Source organism: Electrona antarctica (assembly GCF_951216825.1).
Source record: "Electrona antarctica genome assembly, chromosome: 5".
Lineage (NCBI taxonomy): Eukaryota > Metazoa > Chordata > Actinopteri > Myctophiformes > Myctophidae > Electrona > Electrona antarctica.
Window position 1 is genome coordinate 35,535,622 of NC_136810.1, and position 27,678 is coordinate 35,563,299.

Genomic DNA, 27,678 nt, shown 5'->3' on the forward strand with positions numbered 1-27,678 from the left:
CTTTTTGTTCAAAACGGGCCAATCCTGAAAACTTTGAAAGCCAATGTTAGCCAATTAGGATGGAATATGAAATATCGGACAGTTCCGTCCTGAGCACATGACTATAGAGATCTGTGTAACGATTTGCGGGATTTTTGGACAAAATCTGGAGGAGTAACATAAAAAATGTGTTTTACAAAAGTCAGCCTCCTGGTGGCGCTTAAACAGGCCGTTCTGGAAAATGTGGGGCAGAGGTTCATCATTGGCATCTCTAGGGAGTGTGTGTGCAAAGTTTGGCATCGACCTGGTTAACGGTGCTGGAGAATAGCTGGTAACGGACAGACGGACACACAGACAGAGTGCAAAACATATAGCCTGGCTAATAAGCCAGACTCAAATCACACTGATTCGGTCTGGCTTATTATCCAGGCTACAAAACATACTCTCTACCAATGCCTTCTGCCTGGTGGAGACAATTACCACAGGGAATTAGATGGACCATTATATCACTTGTTAGTCTTTACGCATAATGTTCTGCTAATTTTTAAATGGGTATTTATACACACATAGCCTACTATACACATATACTACTACACATTTATGTACACATGGATATCATTTAGAAGAAGGAACCATAAACACAGCACCTTCAATGTTTGCATTATAAGTCTGGGGCTCTGAATGTTACTTTCATTAAGCCATTTTCCAACGTGAATGACTTGATTTAAAAGGACATAAAAAGCATATCATTGTGATTGCTCTTTCAATCTTCTGACATACTGAGACAGTGGGTAATTACTGTGGTACAATGCACTTTAGTTAAATCAGGCAGCAAATTACACAACAAACAAAACACTTTATTCAGTTTATCTTTAACTGGTGGTAACAGCATGCACAATATCTTATATTACTTCATCATTATCATGTTTAGATTACAGTTTGCCACCAAGTGTCTTTGAAAACACAAACGCATACAGTACAATAAAGGATATTTAACTAATTGTCTCTCTTGACATTACCAGTATCTAGTGGTCCAGTCTGTCTTTCTGGAATACTGTGATGACATGAAATCAGTACAGTTCTCAATATACAGTATATACACAAATAAAACATTGAATAATTTGAGCGCACTTTTGCACAAAGTCTGTCTCCAGCAGATATTGTATATGTATTGCAATACACTATACAGCACTAGATATAATTTATCTTGGGTACTACTGCAAGGCAATACAAGACTGACCGTAATTATCAACACAACACAAAATAAATGCAGAATAAAAACATTCACAAAATAGTATACAGTCCCCTTCAATAAAAAATGTTTTTCTGCATAAAACATCACAAACAATTTCTTCAGATAGTAATTTTCTGTGAACAGTGAGCGGAAATGTCCCTTGCAGCAGAGCAGATGTACAAATATAAAAAAGCTAAATTCACCAGTCTTATCGACTAGCCTTTTTAGGTAATTGTTTCAAGGCATTAGTAGTCTTTCAAAATCAGTTTGGAGAATAAACAACATTTATCACAGGCAACAGAGAAGGTCAAGCTTTTCAAATGATCAAGCATAAATAATGAAAGTAATGCCTAGGCTTATATCATGCTAACCGGGCCTACTTGCCTTAGGTCACTGGGTGTCAATGTGTGGTCCGGAGTTACTGGTTCTCATCATGGGGTCGGAGAACCCACAGGAGTCCTTGGGGAGTTTCCAGGGGGTCCCAACGTAAATAATTGATTGTTAGGAACCAAATGGATACTTTCGGGTGTTTAACTTGTGTGCAAATACACTCTCAGAACACTCTCAGATTAAAAATAAAACTGAGGATTTTACAGGCTAGATCGGGGGCTCAGAGATTCTTTGCTCTCCTTTGTGTATTGTGTGTACATTGTGGCTTCTGGCGACAGCCTGCCTCTGAGGAGAGAGCTGTGTCATTTGTAAGGTGGAGCACCTCAAAGGGCTTGAAAGGGATGTGTTATTTTCCAACTCTGTTTGCATTGTTGTATTTTGATAGCGTCCCTTAAAGCTGTGCCGAACATGAATGGTGAACAGGCCATAAGTAATGGGGTCTAAGCATGCACTGAAGAGACCAAAGATGAATAGCATATGAGTGAGAGAATGAGACACAGTCTCTTCCATTTCATCAGGGAATAACCAGTACCACAGGCCCAGAAGATAGTATGGGGTCCAGCAGACGATGAATGATGTCACAATAACGATGCTCATCTTCAGAGTTCTCATACGAGCTTTGGGGATATTGTTGCGTGAGCACCGGAGATGAACTTCCCTGGAAAGAACTGTAATGGACATAAATTAAATACTGTCTTCACCACAACAGGACTGTAGCAAACATTCGTAAATACTATACTTTAACTTTACCAAGAGTGTCACTTCACAACATAATACTCACTCAGTTAAATTAGCACCGTGATATTTCCCCCCATATAGGGCATAGCAGTGGGCGTGGTTTTCTGGACCCACTGAAAAATCTGCGATTCATTTTTCCCATAGAGATTTACAAAAATATTTCTATAAATTATTTTAAGCCTAGAATCCAGCCATCCAGGATCCTGGTGAATCACGACCATAAAATCTTTGATTCTATGAAGAAGAAAAAAAAAGTTTGAATAATTTATTATATGATATACTACGTTTAATAAATACCCTTTGTTTAGCGGTTTTCATTTTTCTTTCTTCACAGAATCAAAGGTGTTATGGTCATGACTCACCAGGATCCTGGATAGCTTGATTCTAGGCTTAAAATAATTGAGATATGTTTGTAAATCTCTATGGGAAAAATGAAAGGCCGATTTATCTGTGGGTCCAGAAAACTATGCCCATTGCCCACTGCTATGCCCTCAAATGTATAAAACACAAAACAACCATTGCGACTTTATATTGGATTACAAATGCTAGATACGTACGATTGCGTCTGGATATCTCCACCAAGATGCGTGTGTAGCAGAAGATCATGATGACCAGAGGAAGCAGAAAGAGACAGACAAACGTGAACATGTTATAGACGGTCTCCTGCCAGCGGCTGATGAAACTCCCATGGGTGGTGCACTGTGTGAAGTTCTCAGGGACTGTGATGGTCACATTGTGAAATATAAACATCTGTGTGAAGACACAAGTATAGTTATTCTTAGCCATGGCAATCAACAATCATAGTTAATTTATGGACTTTACAATTGAGTGTATTGTGCTAGCCTTATACACCTGGGATCTTCTGCTTCACAGGGGTCTCTCTACCATTCAGCTAGGAATGGGAGAGGAAACTATACATTTTTGGCAGTCAGACACAGCCAAACAAGTAAATGTATCTTTTCTTCATAAGGAAAACATAATTGTTTTGCTGCATTCGTCGTCATGTCCATCCATGGACAGTTAATAAAGGAGGCTTCACAGACAGTGCAAACATTTAATCATTTTTATTGACTAATTTTCGGATCTTACTTAGAAAAGAGATTCATGAGGAGAACAACAATGTTTTTCCAATCCATTAAGGTGAAATAATGAGTATAGGTAGGACTGTTTCAGTTAGTTTACTTATTTATAATTATTTGTTAAACAGTGCTGACATGCATGTTTTACTTTATAAAAAGCCTTTGAAGCAAAGTAAAGTTAGTGGACTAAACTGGTGAATTGTACATGAACATCACTTACAGTATATTATTGTAGGGGTTGAAGGTACATTTATTATACAGTTTACATGACAAACTGAATAAGCAAAGGTGTGAGCGCACACCATCTATTTGCACAATGGATAGTCTTAACACCACATCCCGTGTTTTATGATTCTTATTATTTTGGGCATGACATTGTAGGCAAACAAACCTAAAAAGATTTACAATGTGATCTACAATGTGTCCCATTCTATGAGCTACAGTACATGGCTACAATCTTCTTGAAATTATTTGGTATTTGTCGGATGTCAAATATGGTGTGAAAAATCTACAGAGAATTACGGAAATTTGAGTCTGGAAAAGTATGGAATTTTAAAATGTAAAATAGGTAGGAAACCTGAATTCAGAATTGACCTGATCAAACCCTGTACACTCAAGGCACGCTCCATATATGGCCAGTACAGAATTCATTCCATAAGTTGATCTGTCCGTCTCCAGTGGAACAATCGTCAGCTGGCCCACACCCGGCAGCCGGCAGAGTTCTCAACAGGCCCGAAAATTAAGGCCCGGCCCTACCTGGGCCTTAACTGGGCCCTAACTGGGCTGGCCCGAGGCCCCGCTCTAATTAGCACACATTTTAAAAGTCCATATATGGGCATTCCCATTGCCCTGTTTCAGGACTGCCCTGTTTCAACGCAACCTCGCCCTTTAGGGTGTTTTACTGGTTAATATTATTCTAAAATGGCTAATCCCATTCCTTGATTCTGATTGGCTGGTTTCCGTTTAGTAGACAATCTACTCCTTAGATCAGTTTATATCAACCACAGGTGCGTTATTTGTTTATTAGTAATCCAGCATATCTGCAGTGCATCTAAATTATGGAAAGAGAGCACTTGTTTTCTTTACAAGCATCCCTGCGGGGCTTCTAAGTAAGTAAATAAGTAAGTAAGTACATTTTATTTATAGAGAACCTTTCACAGACCATCACAGTCACAAAGTGCTTTAACAACAATAAAAGTAAAACAAGTCAATAATAGTCAATGAAAGTAAAACAAGTCACTAATAAAGTATGGCGAAAATAGAGTTAAAATAAAGCAATCAACCAAGCCGGCTATGGAAAGGCCTGTCTAAAAAGGTGAGTTTTTAACAGTCCACAGAATCCACAGTTCTTAGGTGGAAGGGGAGCTCATTCCATAGTCTAGGCGCAAAACCTTTAGTTATTATTTTTGTCTGAGGAGGAACAAGCAGCAAAGTCTGGGATGCAGATCTCAGTGACCTTCTGGGCGCATACGGTTGGAAAAGGTCAGACAGATAAGGATCGGTGCCTGGCCATGGAGGGCTCTGTGTGTAATAACAAGAATCTTAAAATGTATTCTGTAATTTACTGGGAGCCAGTACAGGGAGGCCAAGGTGTTATAGGCCTATGACAGGATCTCCTGGACCTGGTCAGTAACCTAGCAGCTGTATTCTGAACCAGTTGCAGGCGATCTGACGAGGTTTTAGACAGACAGGTAAAAAGATAATTACATAATCAAGTCGTGATGACACACATGCGTGGATAATCGTTTCTAACTATGGGTGTGAAACAACAGTTTGGCAATGTTACGAAGGTGATAAAAACAAGTGTGAGATACAGAATTAATATACTTATCTAAAAGCATAGACTGATCTAAAATGGGGTTAGTGCATATGTTCTGTTTTAATGACCCAAGGCGGGCGGCAATGTCTGCAGCAACCCTACTTGGGGCAACAATTAAAACTTCCGTTTTGTCTGGGTTCAGTTGCAAAAGGTTGCTAGCCATCCAGTTCTTGATGGCAGTAATACATGGAGTTTGGTGATCATATCCATCTTATCCGGTTTGAAAGAACAGTATAAATACTAAATAGGAAGTAACTCCTGTGTGGGATGGCAATCTAAAAATTTATAAATTATACATTTATTGAATATTTGTACAATGAGATTGAGCTAACAGTTACGTTTTGTGTATGTTTGGGAAAACGTGACGTCTAACTAACTCATCTCTGTCAGGAGGAAGTTGCTCTACCTGGTAGCCGGAAACTACTTTCTTGTAAAAGTTCTTCTTATTCACCTTTTTCTTACAGCCCATAGTGCATTGCGTTTATGTGTGCATAAGTTCGTCTTTCTCTTGCTGTGTTGCCAGTTTTGCAAGAGAAACAAGTGGCCAGGTCTATGAAAACAAGCACAAATGAAAATAGCTGACCTACAAGCTCACAGCGACACATTGTGAGGTTGTACATCCGTTATTTAAAAACACATTGAGAATAAATCGAAATATTTTGAATATTTTTAAAACATAAAAAAAGGCACAAAATATGTTCAGATGGATGTCTGGACAATTACATATTAATCTGGGGTTCCTTCCTGCAGTTAAGGAGTTAATATATAAAAGAAAAGGGTCCCAGGTTCTAGAGAAGTTATTCAGTGAGCCTCTAGTTGAGAATTACATTTTTTCTAGGTGAATAAAGGATGACAGGTCTTTTAGCCAGGATGTCGTGGCAGGGGTGGTAGGATTTTTCCAGTGAAGCAAAATCTAGCGCCTCGCTATGAGGGAGGCGAAGGCAACTGAATCTGCCTGACACCTACTGAATCTGCCCACCGCAGGAGACACACCGAAAATAGCAACTAGGGGACACAGAGGCACAGGAAAGCCAAAGAGAGAGTATCAAAAAAATGAGCAAGTTTTGGGCAGGAGTAAAAAGTGTGTGTATGGTCTGCAGGTGAGTAAAGACATTAGTCTCATTAGACACAAGTCATTAGTGTTTGGAAACATTCTGCTCAACCTGGCCTTGGTATAGTGTGTCCTATGGACCACTTTGAATTGGATAAGACACATACGGGCACATAAACAAGCCGAGTTTATTCTAGATAGCACTTCCTTCCACAAATCCTCGGTAGCTCCATCCCAAGTTCCCTCTCCCATGTATACCTCACCCCAGAGAGTGTGGTTAATTTAGAAGAGATAAGAGCATTATAAATGGAGGAGATGTTATTCAGGGAGTCTGAGGGTGACATTATAGATTCCAATATGTTTTTTTCAGGTAACCTAGGGAAGGGTGAAAAATGAGTGTTTGCAAAATTGCGTAAAAGTGATTGTATGTGGAGGCAATGTCTCCCAAAGATCTGAACAGTCCATCAGTAGACCTATATAAGTTGCTGAAGGACACTAGGCCCTTCTCCTTCCATTTAGTGTAGGTTGTGTCAGAAGCGGAAGGTAAAAACCGATGATTATTACAAATAGCTGATGGCGATTTCAACTCAAAATGTTGTCTAAACTGGTTCCACATTTTTTAGAGAAGATAAGACTACAGGGTTATTGGTATGCTGAGAATAACGTGTTGGTAGAGGAGCAAACAGTAAGGCAAGAAGAGAGGATGAGGTGCAGGAATTTCCCTCCATACTGCACCAAATAATGTCAGGGGAGTGGCACCACCTTTTGACCATTTGGAGGTTTGCAGCCCAGTAGTAAAATAGCATATTGGGTGATGCAAAGCCGCCATATTGTTTGGGTCTCTGAAGAGGTTCCTTGATGTGAAGAAATGTGGAAGCAAGCCCAAATACGGTAAGCAACTACTATACACTTTAGAATCAAGCCCAAAAAAACATCAACCAGCAACTACCAATAATTTATTTGCAAGTGACTTTACAGAAAAAACAAGTCAAAGGTTGTTTATAATAAGCAGACATGGCAACACACGAATACAGCCTGAAGGAAGCAAAGCACACACAAGGAGCCCCAGTACCTTGACGGGGAAAAACGTGGATAGTGAATGGTGATTCCATTTCTACCACAGATCACTCAGTGGACACCCAGAAAATCATTGCACATAGAGTGAAAGTGAAATTCTGATTCTCTGTGGTGAAAGGTCTAGAAATGTATTTGTGCAATGAATGAAACACCCTTGGCACATGCTTGCTGAGAATAATCTCAAACTACTTCAAAACCATGAGAACACCACGGGAGCTAGACTGATCTCATTCCCCCCAGATTCGGCACAAACATGGGGATGAATAAATTCTATTATGTCACCAAAATGTGGAATGCCCTACCACCAGCCCTCAAAAAGTGTGGCTCCCTACCCTCCTTCAAAGCCGCTATAAAAGAGCACATGCCTGCATGCAATTTGCAATTTAGAAAAGTGTTCTAGATTGCCAAAATAAATCACCCCCCATGATGTTTCTATCATAGCTAAATCTACTTTTAATGCTCCTAGTATTGATGATTTCTTGTATGGTTTTGTATGTCTTGTCTTTATATGTCTTGATGAATCGAATACATATAGGACTACAATGGAAACAAGCCCTCAGGGATTTTTGTGTTATCCTTTTAGCATTAAAGGGACATTTCTCCGCTGGAAGAAACCCCAGTCACTCAATGTTAATGGACTGAAGGTCGCATTTACTATGAAAATGTGCAATTCCCGTCAGTATATCACTGACCTCATCAAACCCTGTACATGCTCCTTATATGGCCAGTACAGAATTAATTCCATGTTGATCTGACCCCCCAACGAGGCGGATGCGTGCACGCTTCTCGCCCTTAGGCGTCTTACTGGTAGTATTTGTAGATGACAGTAGCACAATTTGAAATGTGCACTCTATGGCAAGAAAAATAATGTAGTCTGTGTGTTTGACTAGGATTGCTGGATTACTACAATAACTGTAGCCAAGGATCTCTCAGAAGAGCCTGAGAGCCTGGTCACGTAGTATTGGAGGTAGAAGGAAGCTATGCTAGTCTACCTATGTAGATAGCTTATCTCTGGAGGCAGAGGTCCTCGAGGTAACCTTGAGCCCTGGGATTGAGAACTTCTTATGCTTGATGCTACAAGCTGTTGATGCTGTGTGTCTGGTATTACTCTGTTACTTGCTCTCTTACACACTGATTCTCAATCTCCAAGGTAGGCCTTATACTTGGTGTGACATCACTGCTGTGGAGTCACGCTGCTACCCGTTGTCGTAGCAACACCCCCCTCGTGAACGTCAGAGCCTGAGGTCACTAAATATACTGCTCACGACAGCGGCCTCGGGTTGCTTCTTCGACTTCTCCTCTTGCGCTGATTGAATCTGGGGTCTTGCGGCATGTGGGGGTGACGAGTAGAGGAGGTGCCATGGCAGCTTAATGGCCCAGTGCTTGACAGTGTAGGATCTGTACTACTGCTACCTCGTCGTTTCTCTGGTTTGGCTTCTCGTCCCGCCTGCCGCGATTAGTAGTTGTCTAGGATGGGCCGTGACTGTGCTGGCATGCTAAATAGCCAAGGCCGTCGATGAGAATGCCAAGATGACGAAAAATTAGGGTGGGCCACATGCTAACGTGGTGAATGGCCAGGGCTGTCACTGAGAGTGCTAGGGCGACGAGAAGATCCAGTGGTAAGGTCGAACTCGGGTCCTTTGGATCCAGATGGCTTTGCTCTGGGTGTGCTATCTGCGGTAAGTGTGGTACTAGCTGTACCTGCGTGGCAGTTTGGTTGGTTGTTGGGAGAGGGTGTGGTGTTTCTTGCTGATCTGTTCTCTGCGTCGCTGTTTTTGGATGATGCGCTGGTGCCGGAGACTTATTGTCAACTTTCGTTAGGAGGACTTGTTTGGGCCTAAAGTGCCGCTCTCTTCGCTTCTTGTTAGCTTGGACACGTGTGTGATGCTGGATTCGCATTGTTCGGGTTCTGGTGCTTGTGGGCGGAACTCGGTCTGTGGTGGCTGCGGTTAGAGCTGGCGTGTCTGTGCTTGAAGCGGAGGTTATTGCTTGGGATTCTGTGGCTGTGGCTAGCGCTAGTTCTGCAGGAATATCTAGGTTGTAAGGCTGGACGTCCTGCCGGTAGAGGGGAACTTATTGGTCCGAACTAGTCTTTACGCAGTTCTTTTCTTCGGTCTCTCCTGAATGGAAGGTCACCATTGGCTCACCATTGGTCCGTGAACAGGGTGGCACCTCTGCCCTGCCCGGCATAACCGGCTGTGCACTCACACCACCTTGTGGAGAGGGGGAGGGCTGTCTTACTGGCCCAATTCCAATCCGCTCCCTTACTGACTCACTGAGCCCTCACTGACTTGCGTGTTCATGTGAAGTCTGGGAGTGCTTGAGGGCTGTCCCATTTGCAATCGGTAAGTCAGTGAGGGCTCAGCCCCGCTCCTTTTTGCACCCCTTCCGTAGGCCCAAGTCAGCATCGATGCTGACTTTGGCAAAGGAATTACCCACATACCGTTACCAGGGGAGTGAGGGAAATTCTCCAAACGTTAATCATTTAAGTATGCAAATTAGTTATAAATCGTGGTTAGAATGTCAACAAACAGTAGACCTAGTGCTTTCTCACTGTTCTCAAAGGGAGACAGAATGGAAGATAGGCTATATATTTAATCAAAATCACACCTGTGTGAAGTGAGGGGCGCTCTTATCATCTTAAGATGATTAGATGATGTAATGATGATGTAAAACAAACGGTGACAAAACAAATTCTCTTTATTGTCAATGGCGTTTTTAAAACAAACATTGAACTAAAAACAAACATTAATTTTCCCTTCATTGTCAATGGCGTTTTTAAAACAAACATTGAACTAAAAACAAATATTAAACCTGTATATAGGACCCATGTGAAGTGAGGGGCGCTAATATATTAAAGTCTAACTCATGTTGATTAGGTGATGTAATGGTGATGTAAAACAAATGGTGACAAAACAAACATTAAATTCTCTTTATTTTTAATGGCATTTAATGTTTGTGTTAGGGACAAGATGACGTAATTTTCCCTTCATTGTCAATGGCGTTTTTAAAACAAACATTGAACTAAAATCACTTAACCTCAAAAAATGTATACAAAACGTTTTTCAATGGATTTTGGTAGTATTGGGCATGCTAAATAACATACTTTTCAAGATGGCATTTTCAAGATTGCTTCCCAGATGGCTGCGGGGAGCTTAAAATGGCTATATCTCAAATGGAAAAAATGTTGCAAAGGATTTTTCAACTGATTCTGGTACCTCTGGACATGCTTAAGGACATACTAAAATGTAGGAAAATATACCCGGAAAGGTGTCATTTCCAAGATGGCGTTCAAAATGGCAGCTGGCTGAGCTTAAAATGGCTACAGTATATATATCTCAGTAGAAAAAATATATACAAATTATTTTTCACTTGATTCTTGAAATTTGCTTGAAAGGCGTCATTTTCAAAATGGCTGCCTGAGCTAAAATTGGTTACTATTCAACCAAGAAAGGTGGTTTTGGTGTTGGTCTTTATTCATCATCATCCTCAAGCTCCTCTGGAAGAAATGTGTTATGTGGATTGTCACATTCCTGAAGTTGACATGGTCCACAGACAGCATCACCTTGAGGGCGAGAAGCGAGGTTGCGTCCACGCATCCACATGGGTGACGGCACACGGCAGACTGCTGGGCGAGCGCTGGCGCTTAGGCATGGGGCGTCAGATTAACATATGGAATGAATTCTGTACTGGCCATATGGAGCGTGTCTTGAGTGTACAGGGTTTGATGAGGTCAGATCAACATATGGAATGTCAGAACAGGAAGGACGGGTGGGGGAAGAACAACATATGGAATGTCAGAACAGGTCAGCTCCATATATGGAGATGTAAGGGTTTGAGGTTTGAGCTCAGATGTAGAGTTGCTGGCCAGCTTCATATATGCAGAACTAGGTGATGATCCAGCCTTCTCCATGTATGGTTATCCGGAGTTTGATGAGGTTAGTGTCGTGATCGTTATATATGGAGATGGCCATATATGGTGGCGTGACGTGTCACGAGGCGTGATGTCAGGGGGAAGGGGTTCCATGATGTCACGTGGTCAGATCCATATATGGAGATATGAGGGTCTCCATGATGTGGAGACCAACGTGCGTGACCAACGGACGGACGGGAGATGCAGGTTTCATAGTAAATGCGACCTTCGGTAGCAGCAAGGTAGTCTCTGTCAGGAGGAAGTTGTTGCTACAAGCTGCATGAGCCGTGGAACAGTTACAATGAATGACCTTCAGGAGACTGTCTGGAGCAACATTTATTGTTGACATGAGTGGGACAAATCTATTGTTCTGAAGGTGCCATCCCCAGTACAGGGCATCCATATATATATATATCTTCTGTTCCCATCCAGATCATGATCTGGTAGTATGCTCTACGACAGTGAAATTTGGTAGCAGATTCAGTTGGTGGCAGACGTTCAGGTGAGTTGATGAAGCTGAGACAACCTGAAGCTCAAAGTGTTATATCGCATTGTTGCAAGCGACTACCTTGTAATTCATTCCATATGTTAATCTGAAGTCCCATGCCAAAGCGCCAGTGCTCGCCCAGCAGTCTGCCGTGTGCCGTCACCCAGGCGGATGCGTGCACGCAACCTCGCTTCTCGCCCTCAGGGTGATACTGTCTGTGGACCATGTCAACTTCAGCACACATTTCTTCCAGAGGAGCTTGAGAATTATGACGAATAAAGACCAACACCAAAACCACCTTTCTTGGCTGAACCAATTTAATATTTAAGCTCCAGGCAGCCATTTTGAAAATGACGCCTTTCCAGCAGTTTTATTTACCAAGATGTTTTGTATGATCATAAGCATGTCTAGAGGTACCAGAAGCAAGTGAAAAATCAATTGTATATATTTTTTTCTATTGAGATACTGTAGCCATTTTAAGCTTGGCCGGCTGCCATTTTGAACGCCATCTTGGAAATTACGCCTTTCTGGAAGGTATATTTTCATTTTTTTTAGTATGACCTTAAGCATGTCCAGAGGTACCAGAATCAGTTGCAACATTTTTTCCAATTGAGATATAGCCATTTTAAGTTCCCCGCAGCCATCTGGGACACCATCTTGAAAATGGCGGCTTTCTGGGAGGTAGATTTTGGTAGACTTTAGTATGTTATTTAGCATGCCCAATACTACCAAAATCCATTGAAAAACCTTTTGTATCCATTTTTTGGGGTTAAACCATATATTGACTCACCTAACTCTTCAAATAGGGTAGGCATAAAGTATGGGAAGCCGTTTAGGCCAGAAATGCATAGTCAACTTGAACATACATCATGTATGTTTATATGTCATTTTAGAATTATTTTACTAGTACTTTGCTGGGTGTTTTATTGAAATGAAATATGTATTAACAGTTTGCAGAATTACAGTACATTTCAAGCACAACTCAATACAAGACTGTTAACTGTGAGTGGACAACCGCATAAAAGCATTTATATAGGGCCCACCATTTTCATTTCATCAAAACATTTAGAGACGTACAAATATACACTTCTATGTAGCCAAAAGCAGGAAATCATAGTGGAGGTAAGGTAAGGTACAAAAAACATGGGGAATCAGATTTTACAGGGGCCAGTTTCGAATTGCAGCCGTCCGTAGGTGCCCTTTGAGAGCGGTTTTGAAGGAGTCAAGGGATTCGCATGTCTTGACCTGAGCAAAACAATTTTCCCTTGTGGATAATAAAGACTTCTACCCACATAAAAACCCCAGGAGGAAAGTGTTTCTTGTCTCCCAAACAGCATTAAAATAAGTTCTGGTTGCAAAAGGGGTGAAGTGTCCCTTTAATTAGTTTTCACAGAGAACCAGACACAGAAGGAATAGGAATAGAATGAGGGGATTGTCAAAAGGAAAGAAAGCCACACAAATACAGTTGGTCAGTATCCCTCTATTCAACAGACTTTTGGTCAGTGTCCCTCTATTCAACAGACTTTTGTCCAGACTCCCTGCCATTAATCAGTGGTGGAAAGTAAGTAGCCTAAGTACATTTACTTTACTGTACTTAAGTACAATTGTAAGGTATTTGTACTTTACTTGAGTATATCCTAATATCAGTACTTTTACTTTTACTACTCCACTACATCTCGGATACAAATATTGTACTTTTACTCCACTACATTTATTTGAAAACTTTACTACTTAACGTTACTATACAGTAGTTACTACTACACTAACCTCTTCAGCCCATAAGGGCCCTAGCTTGGCAGGTGAGGTGCGCACTCTCTCTCTCTCTCTCGCTCTCTCTCTGTTGTCACGTGTCCATTCGTGTTTTGGTTTTCTTATTTGAAAATGTTTTCGGAATCGGAAACAAATTCACAGATTAATTTCGGGGGTCGGAACCATTTCTTTGGACCCATGAAGAGATCTAGCTGATGTCACAGGTGTCAGTGAGGGTGCAGGGCTTGAGGCCTAGAGGGAGGCATTGGAATTGGGCCATTGAGACAACATGTAGTCCGTGACATCACATGTAGTCTCAGTCTGTGACATATATATCACAGACACTTTGAAATACTAAAATATCAAAAAACACATATTTTTCTTATTCATAGATCATTGCATGTCCTTTTTTCATGTTTTAGTTGCTTCTTTTGTTTTGCTATTACTATTACTATGTAGTTGATGCTCTCTTGTTATGTTTTTGCTCTTTCTTGTTATATTTTTGCTCTTTCTGTGAAGCACTTTGAACTGCACTCGTTGTCTGAAATGTGCTATATAAATAAAGATTGATTGATTTAGCCACATAAAAACCCCAGGAAAGTGTTTCTTGTCTCCCAAGCATCATTAAAATGAGATCTGGTTGCAAAAGGGGTGAAGTGGCCCAAAAAGTATGAACATTTGTAAAAAGAAAAGTATGAGCAATAATAACTGCATAAAGCTGAACTAAATTTCTAGCACAAAGTATGTGGAAGTAGTTATGCCAAAAAATGGCAGAATTAATATAAACTGTAGAGAACTAGTGTGTGCTCGCTGGAGCGAGCCCACAATGACGTGCGTAGCACTGCAGTGATGTGACAGCAGCACAGTAACAGGCTGTTTAATGATGCAGACTGGCAACCACTTGAAGTGTCTCACAGCCCGAGGCTCAAAGCTTAGGGTTTTTCCCCTGTGACTGTCCCCTGTGACTGTCCCTAAATAAATAAACCAAAAGGAGAAAAGAGCAACTAAAACAATACGCTGCACTGCATTGATCTGTAAATACCATAAGTAACTATATTCTTGCTTTAGCTCACACATTTACTACTTTTTTCATTCATATTGTTTTACTTATTTCATTTTAGTACAGTCCAGCACTATCTTTTATTATTATCTTATGTATAATGTATCCTTGTTGTTGCACAGTCTTGCAGGCCATATTGCACCAATATTTGTCTGCGTCTAACTGTATGAGTCAGAGTGAGTGTGAGTGACACATCATGATTAACTCCCCTCGATTGATCTTGACCTTGTGCAGTACATGTATCAACACAGTATTAATATACTTCTAGTAGAGGCAAGGGATCCAGTGCAGCACGAAACTTGCTGCTCAGAAACCTGCCTGATTTGTATTCAGCATTCAATCTCAATCACTGGGCTATTCTGTATTTCCCATTCCCATTCCATTTCTCTGGATAGACAGAGAAATGAGCTTGTTAAATGTGGTGCAAATCTTTGAATATATATTCTTGCTTGTAGCATATATATATATATATATATATATATATATATATATATATATATATATATATATATATATTCTTGCTTGTAGCAAGCAAGAATATTGCTATGCTCTGTCCAGCTGTTTGCATACAGACAGATAAGAGGGTCACTCTTTGCCTCTTTCATAGCCATGCAGTCACGCAACATCCAATCAAACCCAAATTGTTGAGGGCACTCTATAAGCGCGTTCACTTCTTCCCATAGGGGACTCCACAAACTTGAACCATACGTAGGCCTAAGTATGTTGTAGAAACACTATTTCCCACACAGCTTCTTCGGGTCCTGACAGTATAGCTACCTTGCATTTGCAACGAATACAAAACTGCTCGCCCCAATTCCAACTCGCCCCAAACCGCGAAGAACGGTCGCCCTGACTGCGAAGAACGGTCGCCCCAAAGCCCGGCGAAATCGCCTTAAAATCTCCGCTGAAGTCGCCCCCAAAGAGAGAGTGAGAGAGAGAGAGAGATATTTTTTACGTAGAGAGAGAGAGAGAGAGAGAGAGAGAGAGCACTTTTGGGGGCTAGACAGAGAGGAGGTAAAGTGTCTAGCTATATAGCCCCTTTTGTTTGAGTGTGCTGGGTCGTTGTTATGTTACATAACAGGAACATTTCTCAAAGAGAAAACCAGCACTCGCGGAACTCTCGTTTTAAGGCACTTTTAATTTATTCTTGTATCAGTTGACATAGTATGCCGCAGAGCAGCAGTACAACGAACGCGTTTCGGCGTTCGAGCCTTCATCAGCGTTGTCTATCTCAACTCAACTGGAGTCGTGTAAGCTATTACCCTGATAAATCGTTGTTATGTTAGCCAATTAGGATGGAATATGAAATATCGGACAGATCTGGCTTGAACACATGACTATAGAGATAGTGTGTAACGATTTGCGGGATTTTTGGACAGAATCTGGAGGAGTAATATCAAAAAATGCACACGGACGGACGGAGTGCAAAACATACTCTCTCCCCATGCCTTTGGCCTGGTGGAGAAAATATAGGAAAACATTGCATTAGTACATTAGTAATTGCAAAGAAATAAACATGGGGCGAGATATCCACACTTCTGGGCGAGATATCCACGCTTTGGGGCGAGATATCCACGCTTTGGGGGCGAGCTATCCACGGCTTTGGGGTGACCGTTCTTCACTTTTCGAAATTCCGGGGCGACCGTTCTTCACTTTTCTCGGGGGCGAGTTGGAAAAGGGGCGACCGTACCTGTTACACTTGCGACTTACACACTACACAGGCCTGGGTCTACGAAGTCAATCTGCAGATATCCATCCTTTCATTAGGATAGCAAAGAAGAACAGAAAAACATTTGCAAGTAAACTCGGATCAAGAAAGACTGCTGCCTATTTTGAAGTTTTACCTTATTAACAGATTTTGAATACGATTTTGGATTATTATTATGTGTTATTGTTTGTTTGCTTTTTTTTAGAGCACATTGAATGTGCTCTCTGCAGTAAATTGAGTGAACCATGTCATATATCCCATCCCCTGGTTTAGATTAAAACTGAAGAACTTGATTTCACTGGATCAATTTAAAAGTCTTGTAAGGAATACTTGTTCATTCTGATTCTCTTTTTGTCTATCTTGTATCTTGTTTGTCTATCTTGAATCTTGATATAGTATCGGGACATCTCTAGTTTCAATTGTAGGCCTATGTTATGTTTACTGTAATCAGGGCGTCATTGGAAAAGAGAGCTGGCTCTCAATTGAAACCCCCCGCCGCCCTGAATAAAATAAAGGAGGGAGAAAGAAAGAAAGAAAGAAAGAAAGAAAGAAAGAAAGAAAGAAAGAAAGAAAGAGAGAGAAAGAAAAAAAGACAGACAGACATTTGTGACTCTCAGGTGGGATAAATGGACTGTCTGGATTTTGCCGTGTACACAGCTCACCTTTAGAAGTGAGTGATTGGCATTTGATGAATTTGATACAATGCCCAAAGAGCTTTGGCATACCTTGGACTCCTTGGAGAGAACACAACATATCTTTTAATACCACTCACTTACCTGAGGGAGAGAAGCAGACTGTCTATCTAAGCTAATGACCACTGTTACAAAGGCACAGGAGTACATCGCCACCAGCTTCAAGAACATCAGCACCCTGCAGGCTGCGTCTCCCCCTTGCCACTGCACTGTGATGTTCCAGACGGCATCCACTGGCATTACAATGAACGTAACTATCAGATCTGCCACGGTAAGATTCATTATGAGTATCCTAACGTGAGATTTGCGCTTTCCGCCATGACTAGCGGCGTACAGTACAGCCAAGTTGCAAACTGCTGACACCACACAGAGAACAAAGGTGATAATCACTCTGACTTTGGCCGCTGTGGAGAATGTCGGAAGCTGGTGCTCCTGTCCACTTGTGCTCCTGTTGCAGAACGAGGTGGGTCTCTCACAGCTGCCATTGACTGTTTGCTCCATCATTTGGTGAAACATAATGAATCCGGGAATTTGGAGGCTATGACTTACATCCTGGCAGCACACAATAGGCTTGTAGTGGTGGTTCTTACGCTCTAATTGTTCCCCATCAGAGTTGACAGTGGAACATCATTATGCAGAAGGAAAAATAGACACTGCGGAAAGAAACAGATTGGATAATTAAATTGACACAAATGTGTGTCGTTTGAAATAGTATAAAGTCTAATCAACTGTGACATTATTGTAAGTGGTGTGCAATCACTCATTGCTCCGTCTGTAATGTTGTCAGGTTTTCTTTCTTTCTTTATCTTCAAGTTTTTTTCTGCAGCAATGAAACAATAGTGTTGACACAAATGTGTACATGTAAGTGGTGTGTTGCAATCATTGTTCTCTGATGTTTTCTTAGGTCGTCTGCAGACAGACCTTGGCTGCAGAAGATTATTTTTTCCGCAGCAATGACAAATCAGTGAATGTTATTGTGTAAAATGGTGAATACAGTACAGTGCAGTGCAGGATGCAGTATGATGATGTGTTGATATTCACACAACTTGTGTTCACACAATATCAACCAATGTAAACCATTAATTTATTCATTTTGACTTTAAAGGTGATTGTAGGCTATGAAGCACTAAGCAAGAGTGGGCATTTTGGCAATTTAAAAAAAAGTGTGTGTGTGTGTGTGTGTGTGTGTGTGTGTGTGTGTAAAATGGTGTTAAGTAATGTGAAGTAGGTGTAGGCCTACAAGATTAGAACATGATTGAACATTTGACAATAATATTATACCTGCATATTAAATGATAATATTTCTACAATTACTACAAAACCTGTATATCAGTCATTTTGAGCATAGGGGTATTTCGGTCTGATATTATTATTTTAGGACTAACGTATGTCCTAATCATGTGTAGGCCTACTTTTGACCATTTTTCAAATATATATATATATATATTTTTACAAAATAGCACATTTTACATCGAGGTGCCCACTCTTCCTTTAGTGCCCACTCTAGCCTTACAAAATCGGAATACATTATTATCATTCCAAAATAACCTATTCATTGAACATTTCACTAAAAAAAAATAAGAGGGATCTGTTTTGAGAGATTAGGCATACCAAGATTAGGCACATATGTAGGCAGACTGAAGGCCTACCTGTAGGCTATGCAATAGGATAAGATATGTGGTAGGTAGGTAGGCTATTCAGTAGCCTGCTGTGAATAATAGCCTAACAAATAAACCACTAAACATAAATGCTTTAAAGGAAAAAATAAAATAGATTGGATAATAACATACAAAGAAATAACTCTGTATAGGCTAATCTTCAAAAACGTCAGCATTTACAGGCTAAAGATTTTAGGCTACTAAACTTAAAGTCTTAAATAAATACATAAATTCCACAGAGTTTCCTCTGTGAAAGTTTGGTTACTTTAATATTTAACCTGGAGTGGAGCAATTTTCCCATATCCCATATCAGTAATTACCTGAATCCTGGTGGGGTAAGAGCGGGCGGCAAAGCGTGTTTCCATGCGAGAAGCGTCCCTGCAGTGGAGCTGTTGCTTCTGTCCTCCCTTCATTCCTGATCTCCGACGCAAGCTACAAAATAGCGGCAGTTCCATTTATCCTTGGCTTCCCCCGACAAGTAGTGAAGCACAAACATGATGCATGCTGCGAAGAGGATGCTGGAGGATCATCATCACTCAAGAGGCTAATGCAGACTATTCTTGTGCCCAACACTTATAGTGACACCTGGATATGAGTGGGCAGTGCTGGGGACCAAAACCATCTGATCTATGTAGGCTATGTGCCAGCCAGCCTGCCAGGGCTGCCAAGTGCCAACATTAACTGTGCACGAATCCAGGTGATTATTTGGGGGGGGGGGACCTCCCCCAGAAACTTTTTAACAGAGTAGAAGTCATTGTCTCCACAATTCCACCAGACTGGAGGCATGGGGAGAGAGTATGTTTTGCACTCCGTCTGTCTGTCTGTGAACAGCTAATCTCCAGCACCGTTGGCTTGATCCAAGCAGCCAGACCTGGACCTCTGCCCAACATTTCACACAAGGGCCTATAGTGCCACCAGGAGGCAGTAGCCTACACCTACACATTCCCACTGCACCGATCTGCATAAAACTTTCTATGCACACTCCCTAGAGGCCAAGGAAAAATGCCTGGCTTGCATTTTTCAAGGCCTTTTACAGCGCCACCAGGAGGCCGACTTATGTGCAACACTTTTTTTTATATTAGTCCATATTTTATCCAAATATCACACCAGTCGGTACATGATCTTTATAGTTACATCACGACGAAGCATTATTGCAAACGCAATGAGCCCTAACTATAGAAGCCAGGCAGAACATGTCTGTCTGTGTGTCACCACCCGCCACCATAGAGCACAGTTACTATGGAAGCCATAGGCAGAACAGCGCGGTTAGTCTAACGTGCGCAGTTAGCTGTCTAACGTGCGCAGTTAGCTGTCTAACGTGTGCGCAGTTAGCTGTCTAACGTGTGTGTATGTGTGTGTGTCTATGTCAGACTGCCACAACAGCGCAGTTGGCTGTCTAACGTACGTGTGTGTGTGTGTGTGTGTGTGTGTGTGTGTGTGTGTGTGTGTATGTGTGTCTGTCAGACTGCCACAACAGCGCTTCACTCATTTTACAGTACCACACACTTCTCAATAATTCGTAATTTATTGAATTATTGCAATTTACGAGCTGCCTTCGCTTCCCGCATTTGCGCGTCTTACTTGTGAATTGGCCTAAAAATTGGCCTAAAAACCAAGAGAAAAAATAAGTTTATATTAGGCTACTCCTGCACATTTTGGCCAAACATCACAAACGCTCCTATCCTGGTGGTGGAGATCTGTGCCATGTTTTCTTGGTGTATCTGTGGGACAGACTATATTGGTTGATTGGCAGGCTCTTTTTTCAGAGCTGTGGGGTGATAAGAGTCAGAACGGAGAAGGCTGGTGTTACGATAAGTTGGTAGTGAGAGGGTATTGCCATCTTTAGCTACCTGAATGTCGAAGATGTTTCACTCGCATCTGCAGCCACGGTGAAGTGAAGTTGTTTAGGTAATTGGTAGTAATGGAAAGGTCCTGTGTGCCTGAAAATACAATAAAGATGTCCTATGAACCGCGTCTGTAAAACTTAACTTGTTTATGGAATGTGTTCAATATGAATGTGAAACCATGTAGCCTAACTGTGGGTGTAAGGTACCTTTATTATAGTTCTTCATCACATTTATTATTGTACAATGCACTCTTTGTGCTCCTCGAGCAGATTGCAGATTTGTCTTTGTATTAGCACATGACAAATACACTGATTAGTTATTTGTGACGGCACCGTTGGTCCGGTCGATGCCGAACTGTGCACACACTACCTGGATGACACCAACGAACCTCTGCCCCAATTTTTCCACAACGGCCTGTTATGGCGCCACCATTGGCTAAGATTGACTTCCAAAGTTTGCAAGATTGGTCTGTTTTGAACAAAATGCCTCAAATCAGGAACGAGTGCAATTTGAGGGAAAATCTTCATGCACATATAACCACTAGGCATAGGCAGAAATTCCACTTGAAAATGTACACATCAACCTCATGGTGGCGCTATAACTGGCCCATTCATGTTTTACCTATAACTGCAGCGATCTGTGTTAAACTTTGTATGTGCACTCCCTAGAGGAAAAGGAAAAACCTTTGACCTGTATTTTTCACATCTGCTCTATATAGGGCCACCAGGAGGCCAACTTATGTAAAACACATTCTTTGATATAAGATATTACTCCTTCAGATTTTATCCAAATATCACACAAATCGGTACACATGATCTCTATAGTCAATAGACTACTGTAATTCTCTTTGATTTCTCATATTCCATCCTGATTGGCTATGATTGGCTTCCAAAGTTTTCAGGAGTGGCCCGTTTTGTACAAAATGACGCAAATCATGAACACATCTCCTGAGAACAACCTGACTCTCAACGTAGACAAAACAAAGAGCTGATCTTCACTACAGGAGACCTCCCAGAGTCCACTCTCCCATCCAGATTGGGGGTGCTGCAGTGGAAAGAGTCAGAGAGTTCAAATTCCTGGGGGTGCACATCACTGAGGGCAGTACAGACAGAGTGGGTGGTGAAGAAAACACAACAACGCCTCTACTTCCTGAGAAGACTCAAGGGAAAGCTGGCATGGGCCCCAAAGTCCTGAGACTTTCTACAGAGGCACCACAGAGAGCATCCTGACTGGCTGCTTCACTGCCTGGTATGGCAGCTGCACCGACCTCAACCGCAAAGCAATGCAGAGGGTTGTGCGAATGCATCAGTGGATGTGATCTCGCCCCCATCGAAGCCCTGTATGACGATCGTTGTGTCAGCAAAGCTTGTGGAATTATGAAGGACCCAAGCCATCCCCACCGCAGATTGTTTGAGATGCTGCCGCATGGAAAACGCTTTCTCAGTCTCAAAGCCACTGGAAATAGACTGCCAAAAAAGCTTCTTCCCCCGAACAATCGGATACATGAACGAACTGATAAAAACCAGAGCGAAACCGGGCAAAGGAAAAAACTATCCCCCCCTTCGCCCTTTTCTCGCACTATCACGCTCAAATTGCACCTTTCTAAACACATTTTATTGTATGGAACATAGCCTCAAATTGCACCTACTTAAACTAAACTGTGTTGTATATGGAACATAACCATATACTGTGAAGCTGTTCACAAAAAGGTTTACCTAACTTTGCTACTACAGGGAATACATGCACAATACGTTACTATTTCTCTAGCACTCTTTATTCTTTGTTTGCTGTGCTTGCTGTGTTTTTGTTGTTTGAATACTATGCCATGCCGCTGCATTGTCTGTAAGGAAGCAAAACAAAAAAATGTTTTACTCTTATGTACCTGTACACAAGATGTAACAATAAAGTCCAACTTTGAACCTTGATTGCGGTGAAACTGTGCACGCATATTCCCATTAGGCTGAGGAAGAAATGCCACTTCCCGGGGGCCACCTTTTCTAGTTAGAAAACTGAAATTGGGCATGGTAACCCCACAGATTCTCACACACAAGAAAGGCTGTATTTTCCTTTAGCTATAATCCCAGACAATTATTCATGACATTGGTAGGCACTGAACTAGAACTGCCCACAACACACCCACTTTGAATGCTATCAACCCATAATCACTAGAGGAAAGATGGAAATGTGGAATGTTTTGTTTTGTATTTTATTGTGAGTATTGTTGGAGAGGTTTGATTTGGTTTGTTTTTACCTGCTGTTTTGTTTTTGTTTGTGGTCTTTCATCTCTGTTGTGAAGGTTTAAGGTTCAAGGGTTCAAGGTTTATTGTAACATCTTTTGTACAGGCATAGAGTAAAACTTATTTTTATTTGGCTTCCTTCAGACGATGCAAAGTTAGATAAAGCTTATGTTCCATATATAGTGTGTGTGTGTGTGTGTGTGTGTGTGTGTGTGTGTGTGTGTGTGTGTGTGTGTGTGTGTGTGTGTGTGTGTGTGTGTGTGTGTGTGTGTGTGTGTGTGTGTGTGTGTGTGTGTGTGTGTGTGTGTGTGTGTGTGTGTGTGCGCGCGTGTGCGTGTGCGTGTGTGTGTGTGTCGTGTTTTCCTTGTTTCGCTCTGGTTCTTATCAGTTCGTTCATGTATCTGATTGTTTGGGGGGAAAAGCCTTTTTGCAGTCTGTTTCCAGTGGCTTTGAGACTGCCAAAACGTTTTCCATGCGGCAGCATCTCAAACAGTCTGCGGTTGGGATGGCTTGAATCCACAAGCTTTGCTAACACAACGATCGTCATACAGGGCTTCGCGATGGGGGGGAGATCACATCCGCTGATGCGTTCGGCTGTTCGCACAACCCTCTGTATTGCTCTGCGGTTGAGTTCGCCAGCTATGCAGCTGCCATACCAGGCAGTCAGGAACTCAGGATACTCTCTGTGGTGCCTCTGTAGAAAGCTTTTAGGACTTTGGGGCCCATGCCAGCTTTATTGAATCTTCTCAGGAAGTAGAGGCGTTGTTGTGCTTTCTTCACCACCCGCTCCGTCAGTAGTGTTATAGTGTGTTTAAGCTCATTGGGTGATTGAGAGGATAGTGATAGTTTGCCTCTATTTGTCCGTTTTGTCCTCTGTCAAAATGAAAAATTGATAAAATATAAGGTAGAACAAAAAAGGAAATGTGGCATCTTATCATAAGCATTCACGAGGTAATGTTGAAAATGTTTTGAACCAACTATGTAATGTAAAATGAAAGCCATGGATTTGTATGTTATTTCAGCACCACATAATACTGTAGTATTAATTTTACATCAAAGCAGTTATCTGTGTTCATTAATGCAGACTAATTATTTGAAAGCAGATTAGCTTGATTAGAGACATGGTTTGGATTTTTCATTATTCAAACCATTTTTAGAAATAACACGATAATAATAATAATGGATTGTATTTATAACGGAGGGTTACACGGTAACCCAGGTTCTCTGAGTGGAGAGACTGGCTCTCCACTACATATTATTCAATATGTACGGGAACTGACCCCACGGTGTAATGGATATCTCTTTAAGACACATCTAGGCCTGGGCCGTGGCTCAGCGGTCCAGGCACCTTGGCTGGTAGTCCAGTCTGGCAGTGTGCCGCGGGTTCGACTCCCGATCCCGACAGCCTTTACTGCATGTCACTCCCCCATCTTTCTCCCCATTTCCTGTCAGCCTACTGTCTGTCCCTTTATAAAAAATATAAAATAAAGGCGAAAGCCACAAAAAAAAACGTAAAAAAAAAAGATACATCATCTATGATGCCAATCAGCGGGCTATTTAAGCCCCATCTGGGCATGGCCACTTCGATTAACTCTTGATTGACATGAATTTCGGAGCGGCTCTTTCGTGGAGAGCCAGTCTCTCCACTCAGAGAACCTGGGTTACCGTGTAACCCTCTGTTCTCTATCGTGTTCGAGACTGGCTCTCCACTACATATTATTCAATATGTACGGGAACACTCTAAGACACACCGCGAGGAAATAAGCAGACCCAGCTGCCCACGCAACAGCCCGAGGCAGTTTAACCTCGAATTCCATCAGAGCCTATAAGTGGTGAGCGCCATTAGTCTGACCGTGGCTATCCTTGCCACAGGCGCTTGCCAACATGCTCCAAAACTCCACTATTCATACCAAGTAAGTAATACTCGTGGCCTAGGCGCAAGACACCACCTAGGCTCAGCTGGCCCATCAAAGGCTTTTTCTAAATCAAGAGCGGAAATGCAAAGTGGTATTTTGCGATCATTTGCATAAAGGTAGGAGTCCCTCACCAAAGCTAGGTAAACCATCTGCCCCTGGGGCCTTGTTGTTCTGCATACTATCCATAGCTTTTGTCAATTCTTGGGCAGATAGTACCCGGTCTAGGTTATCCTTACCCTCACCCACATTGTTATTCACTTTAGCTAGGAGGACGTCTAAAGCTTCTCTGTCCATGTCCTCCCTCCTGTACAGGTCTGTGTAAAAATTACATACAGTGGTAAGTATATTTTGAATATCCGTTTGTTCATTTCCATCTGAATCATTGAGTGAATCTATGATGTTTCGTGGACGTGCTAGTTTTCTAAAAAAATATCTTGAGCATTATTTTCCATGTGTTCAATTCTGCTACGCATTAAAAGACCCATACTTGCCTCATTAGAGAGACGTAACATCTCCCTCTTAAGCTCTGCAATGCATTCCGCAACCTCAAAGCCTGCATGGGCCATTGTATAAAGGCGCTGTCATTTTTCTTGTTGTCTTTTTACTAGGGTGAAACGCTTTTTCTTGGCAGCTCTCATATATAACTCTTTGTTGGAGCAACCATGCCTTTCCAACAGATACTATACATATGAATGGGAAAAGGGGAGAGAGACTGACCAAACAAACAGACATTTACATTCATGGTTTTACTAACAAATCACATAAAACATAAATCACCAAATAATTCCAGAACAAAACACTAAACACAATGACCCATAACATAACTCCAGTACACATTCTAATATTCAAATAATAACACAAATAAGAACAACTAGAAACAAATCGCTGCAAGCAGCGATAAGGCAGGACCAAGCAGGAAGGCAATAAGCAATAAGAATAATATGCACAAGAAACATGGAAGACTAAACTTGAGAAAAAGTCCATGGAATTGTGACAGGGTCGGTTTTTTATAGTGGGGGGCAGGTAAGGGTTCTTGAAGACTCATGCACAGTTGGCGGTGCCCAGATTTGAACCCATGACCTTGTGTTGCAAAGGCAAGAGCTCTACCTACCGAGCTAACAAGCAAAATCATTCAGTGTTTTTGTAGCAAGTTGCGCAAGGATAACTAATGATAAGGTGGGTATAAAGATGTATGAATTGACTGCGTATAAACCAGAAAATATACCAGATTCGGATGAGGAGCTTAATGAGTGAAAACCAATTAAATTAATCTGAAACAGGGATTAAAGGTTAACTGAAAAATTATTATTAAACTTCAGAGAAAATAAACAGCTTTGAACATTCATGAAAAACATAGGCTCAGCTGGCCCATCAAAGGCTTTTTCTAAATCAAGAGCGGAAATGCAAAGTGGTATTTTGCGATCATTTGCATAAAGGTAGGAGTCCCTCACCAAAGCTAGGCTATCACTCATGGTTCGACCAGGTATTACACATGTGCCCTTTTCTGGAGTTTGAGCCCCTGCCCCCCCAGTGCTCTCTGCACGGCCCTGTTGTGTAACAAAACCCCTTTCAATCTCTTTGTCCGATATCCAACGTCTGTATGAGGGAGAGGGAGTTGCAAGGAATGCGTGCAGAATGTGAAGAACGCCATTGATTGCATTTTCTATCTGAGAAGTAATGTTATGTCAAGGCACTATCTGACACAACATTTTGTGGGCCAGACATGACAAGACAGATGTCTGGAGACATACATGTACAAGGACACTACCCTGATACTGTACACCTTTAGAGACTAAAGTTTTTTTGACCATCTCTTTTCCCCACTAAACTACTGTACATGTATATGCTGCTGAACAGCTTCCCATGCACAGACTCAAAATTCTTCCTGGCATGTAGCCAGTAGGTCTATGTACGCCTTCTGCCTTCTTGAACATTCCCTAGCTGCTCCAGTACCTCTATGAGTGAATGACAAATGAACACCTCTTCATTCACGATTCTCGATGTGTTTGAACTGGATTTGTCTGATAATAGGTATCACTCTGCAGTCTGCACCATGTTTATGTTTGACCCCAAGCCTTCTTGAGCTGGACTGTAGCCCAGGAACACTGACATTAAAGGGTTAGTTCTGAAAATGTGTAGCTAGATTCTCAAGCAATCGGAAACCAGAATTTTTTTTATCAGATACCTCCCTGGCCTGGGCTGCTGAATTCAGGGATCACAGGTATTATAACGTGTGCATAAATATTCTGTTAACGTCTCACCAATGGCTCAATGTACTGACCTTTCTTGCCAGTGCCAATATTTAAAAAACCTTTCACTAAAGTTCAGCTGATGGAAAAAAAGCGATGAAAAAAAACGATGAAAAAAAGCGATGGAAAAAAGCGATGAAAAAAAGCGATGGAAAAAAGCGATAACTGCCAAACCTTCTTGGGCCACTTCAAAGCAACACTGCACACTGGAGTTGGGTCAGTCTGTCTTGGAGATGTGCATTATGCACATGCTGTGAAGAGTATGTGGTATATGCACTCCATTGCAGAGTGGATTCAATGTTCAGCTGCTCAGGTTATCCAGTGTTATGGGCAGAATCCACCCTGACAATTAAATCTCTTGATCTTTGACATTGTAATCAATATTTGTGAGAATTAAATTACATTGTCATTTAATCAGAGACTGCATTTGTTTGAAGATTAACATTCAAATGGTCTCTGTTTAAATGTAATGCTGACCATGATCCCTGTAAAATCAACTGGCCTCATAGTGTCAGTGTTTACATGCACTCAATGAACAGTTATGATGATACAGCCTGTGTATAACACGTCACTCTGTTTTTAGGATACCTTGTTAAATGGAGCAACAGTGTGCAGTTCTATGCCTTTGATCCTTATTTTTTTGGGACAAGTGCCTTTTCAAAGGATTTGCATGTGTTTGATCTGATTTATTTTTAGATGTTAAAAGACTATGATTCCTCCCAACACCATCTTAAATTGAATCAATCAATCCATGGTGTTTACATGGCTAAATATCAGTACATATTACTAACACAG

The 27,678-nt window shown here is 41.5% G+C and overlaps 1 protein-coding gene across 1 annotated transcript; it reads right to left on the reverse strand.

Annotated features, from left to right (window-relative positions):
• Positions 1-1,810: 1,810 nt before the first annotated feature.
• gnrhr4 (gonadotropin releasing hormone receptor 4) lies at positions 1,811-17,492 on the reverse strand (the record flags this gene model as incomplete). Its single annotated transcript, XM_079502299.1, has 3 exons — positions 1,811-2,271; positions 2,899-3,091; positions 17,061-17,492. 3 exons carry the CDS (start codon positions 17,490-17,492, stop codon positions 1,811-1,813), a joined length of 1,086 nt encoding a protein of 361 aa, XP_079358425.1.
• Positions 17,493-27,678: the final 10,186 nt, after the last annotated feature.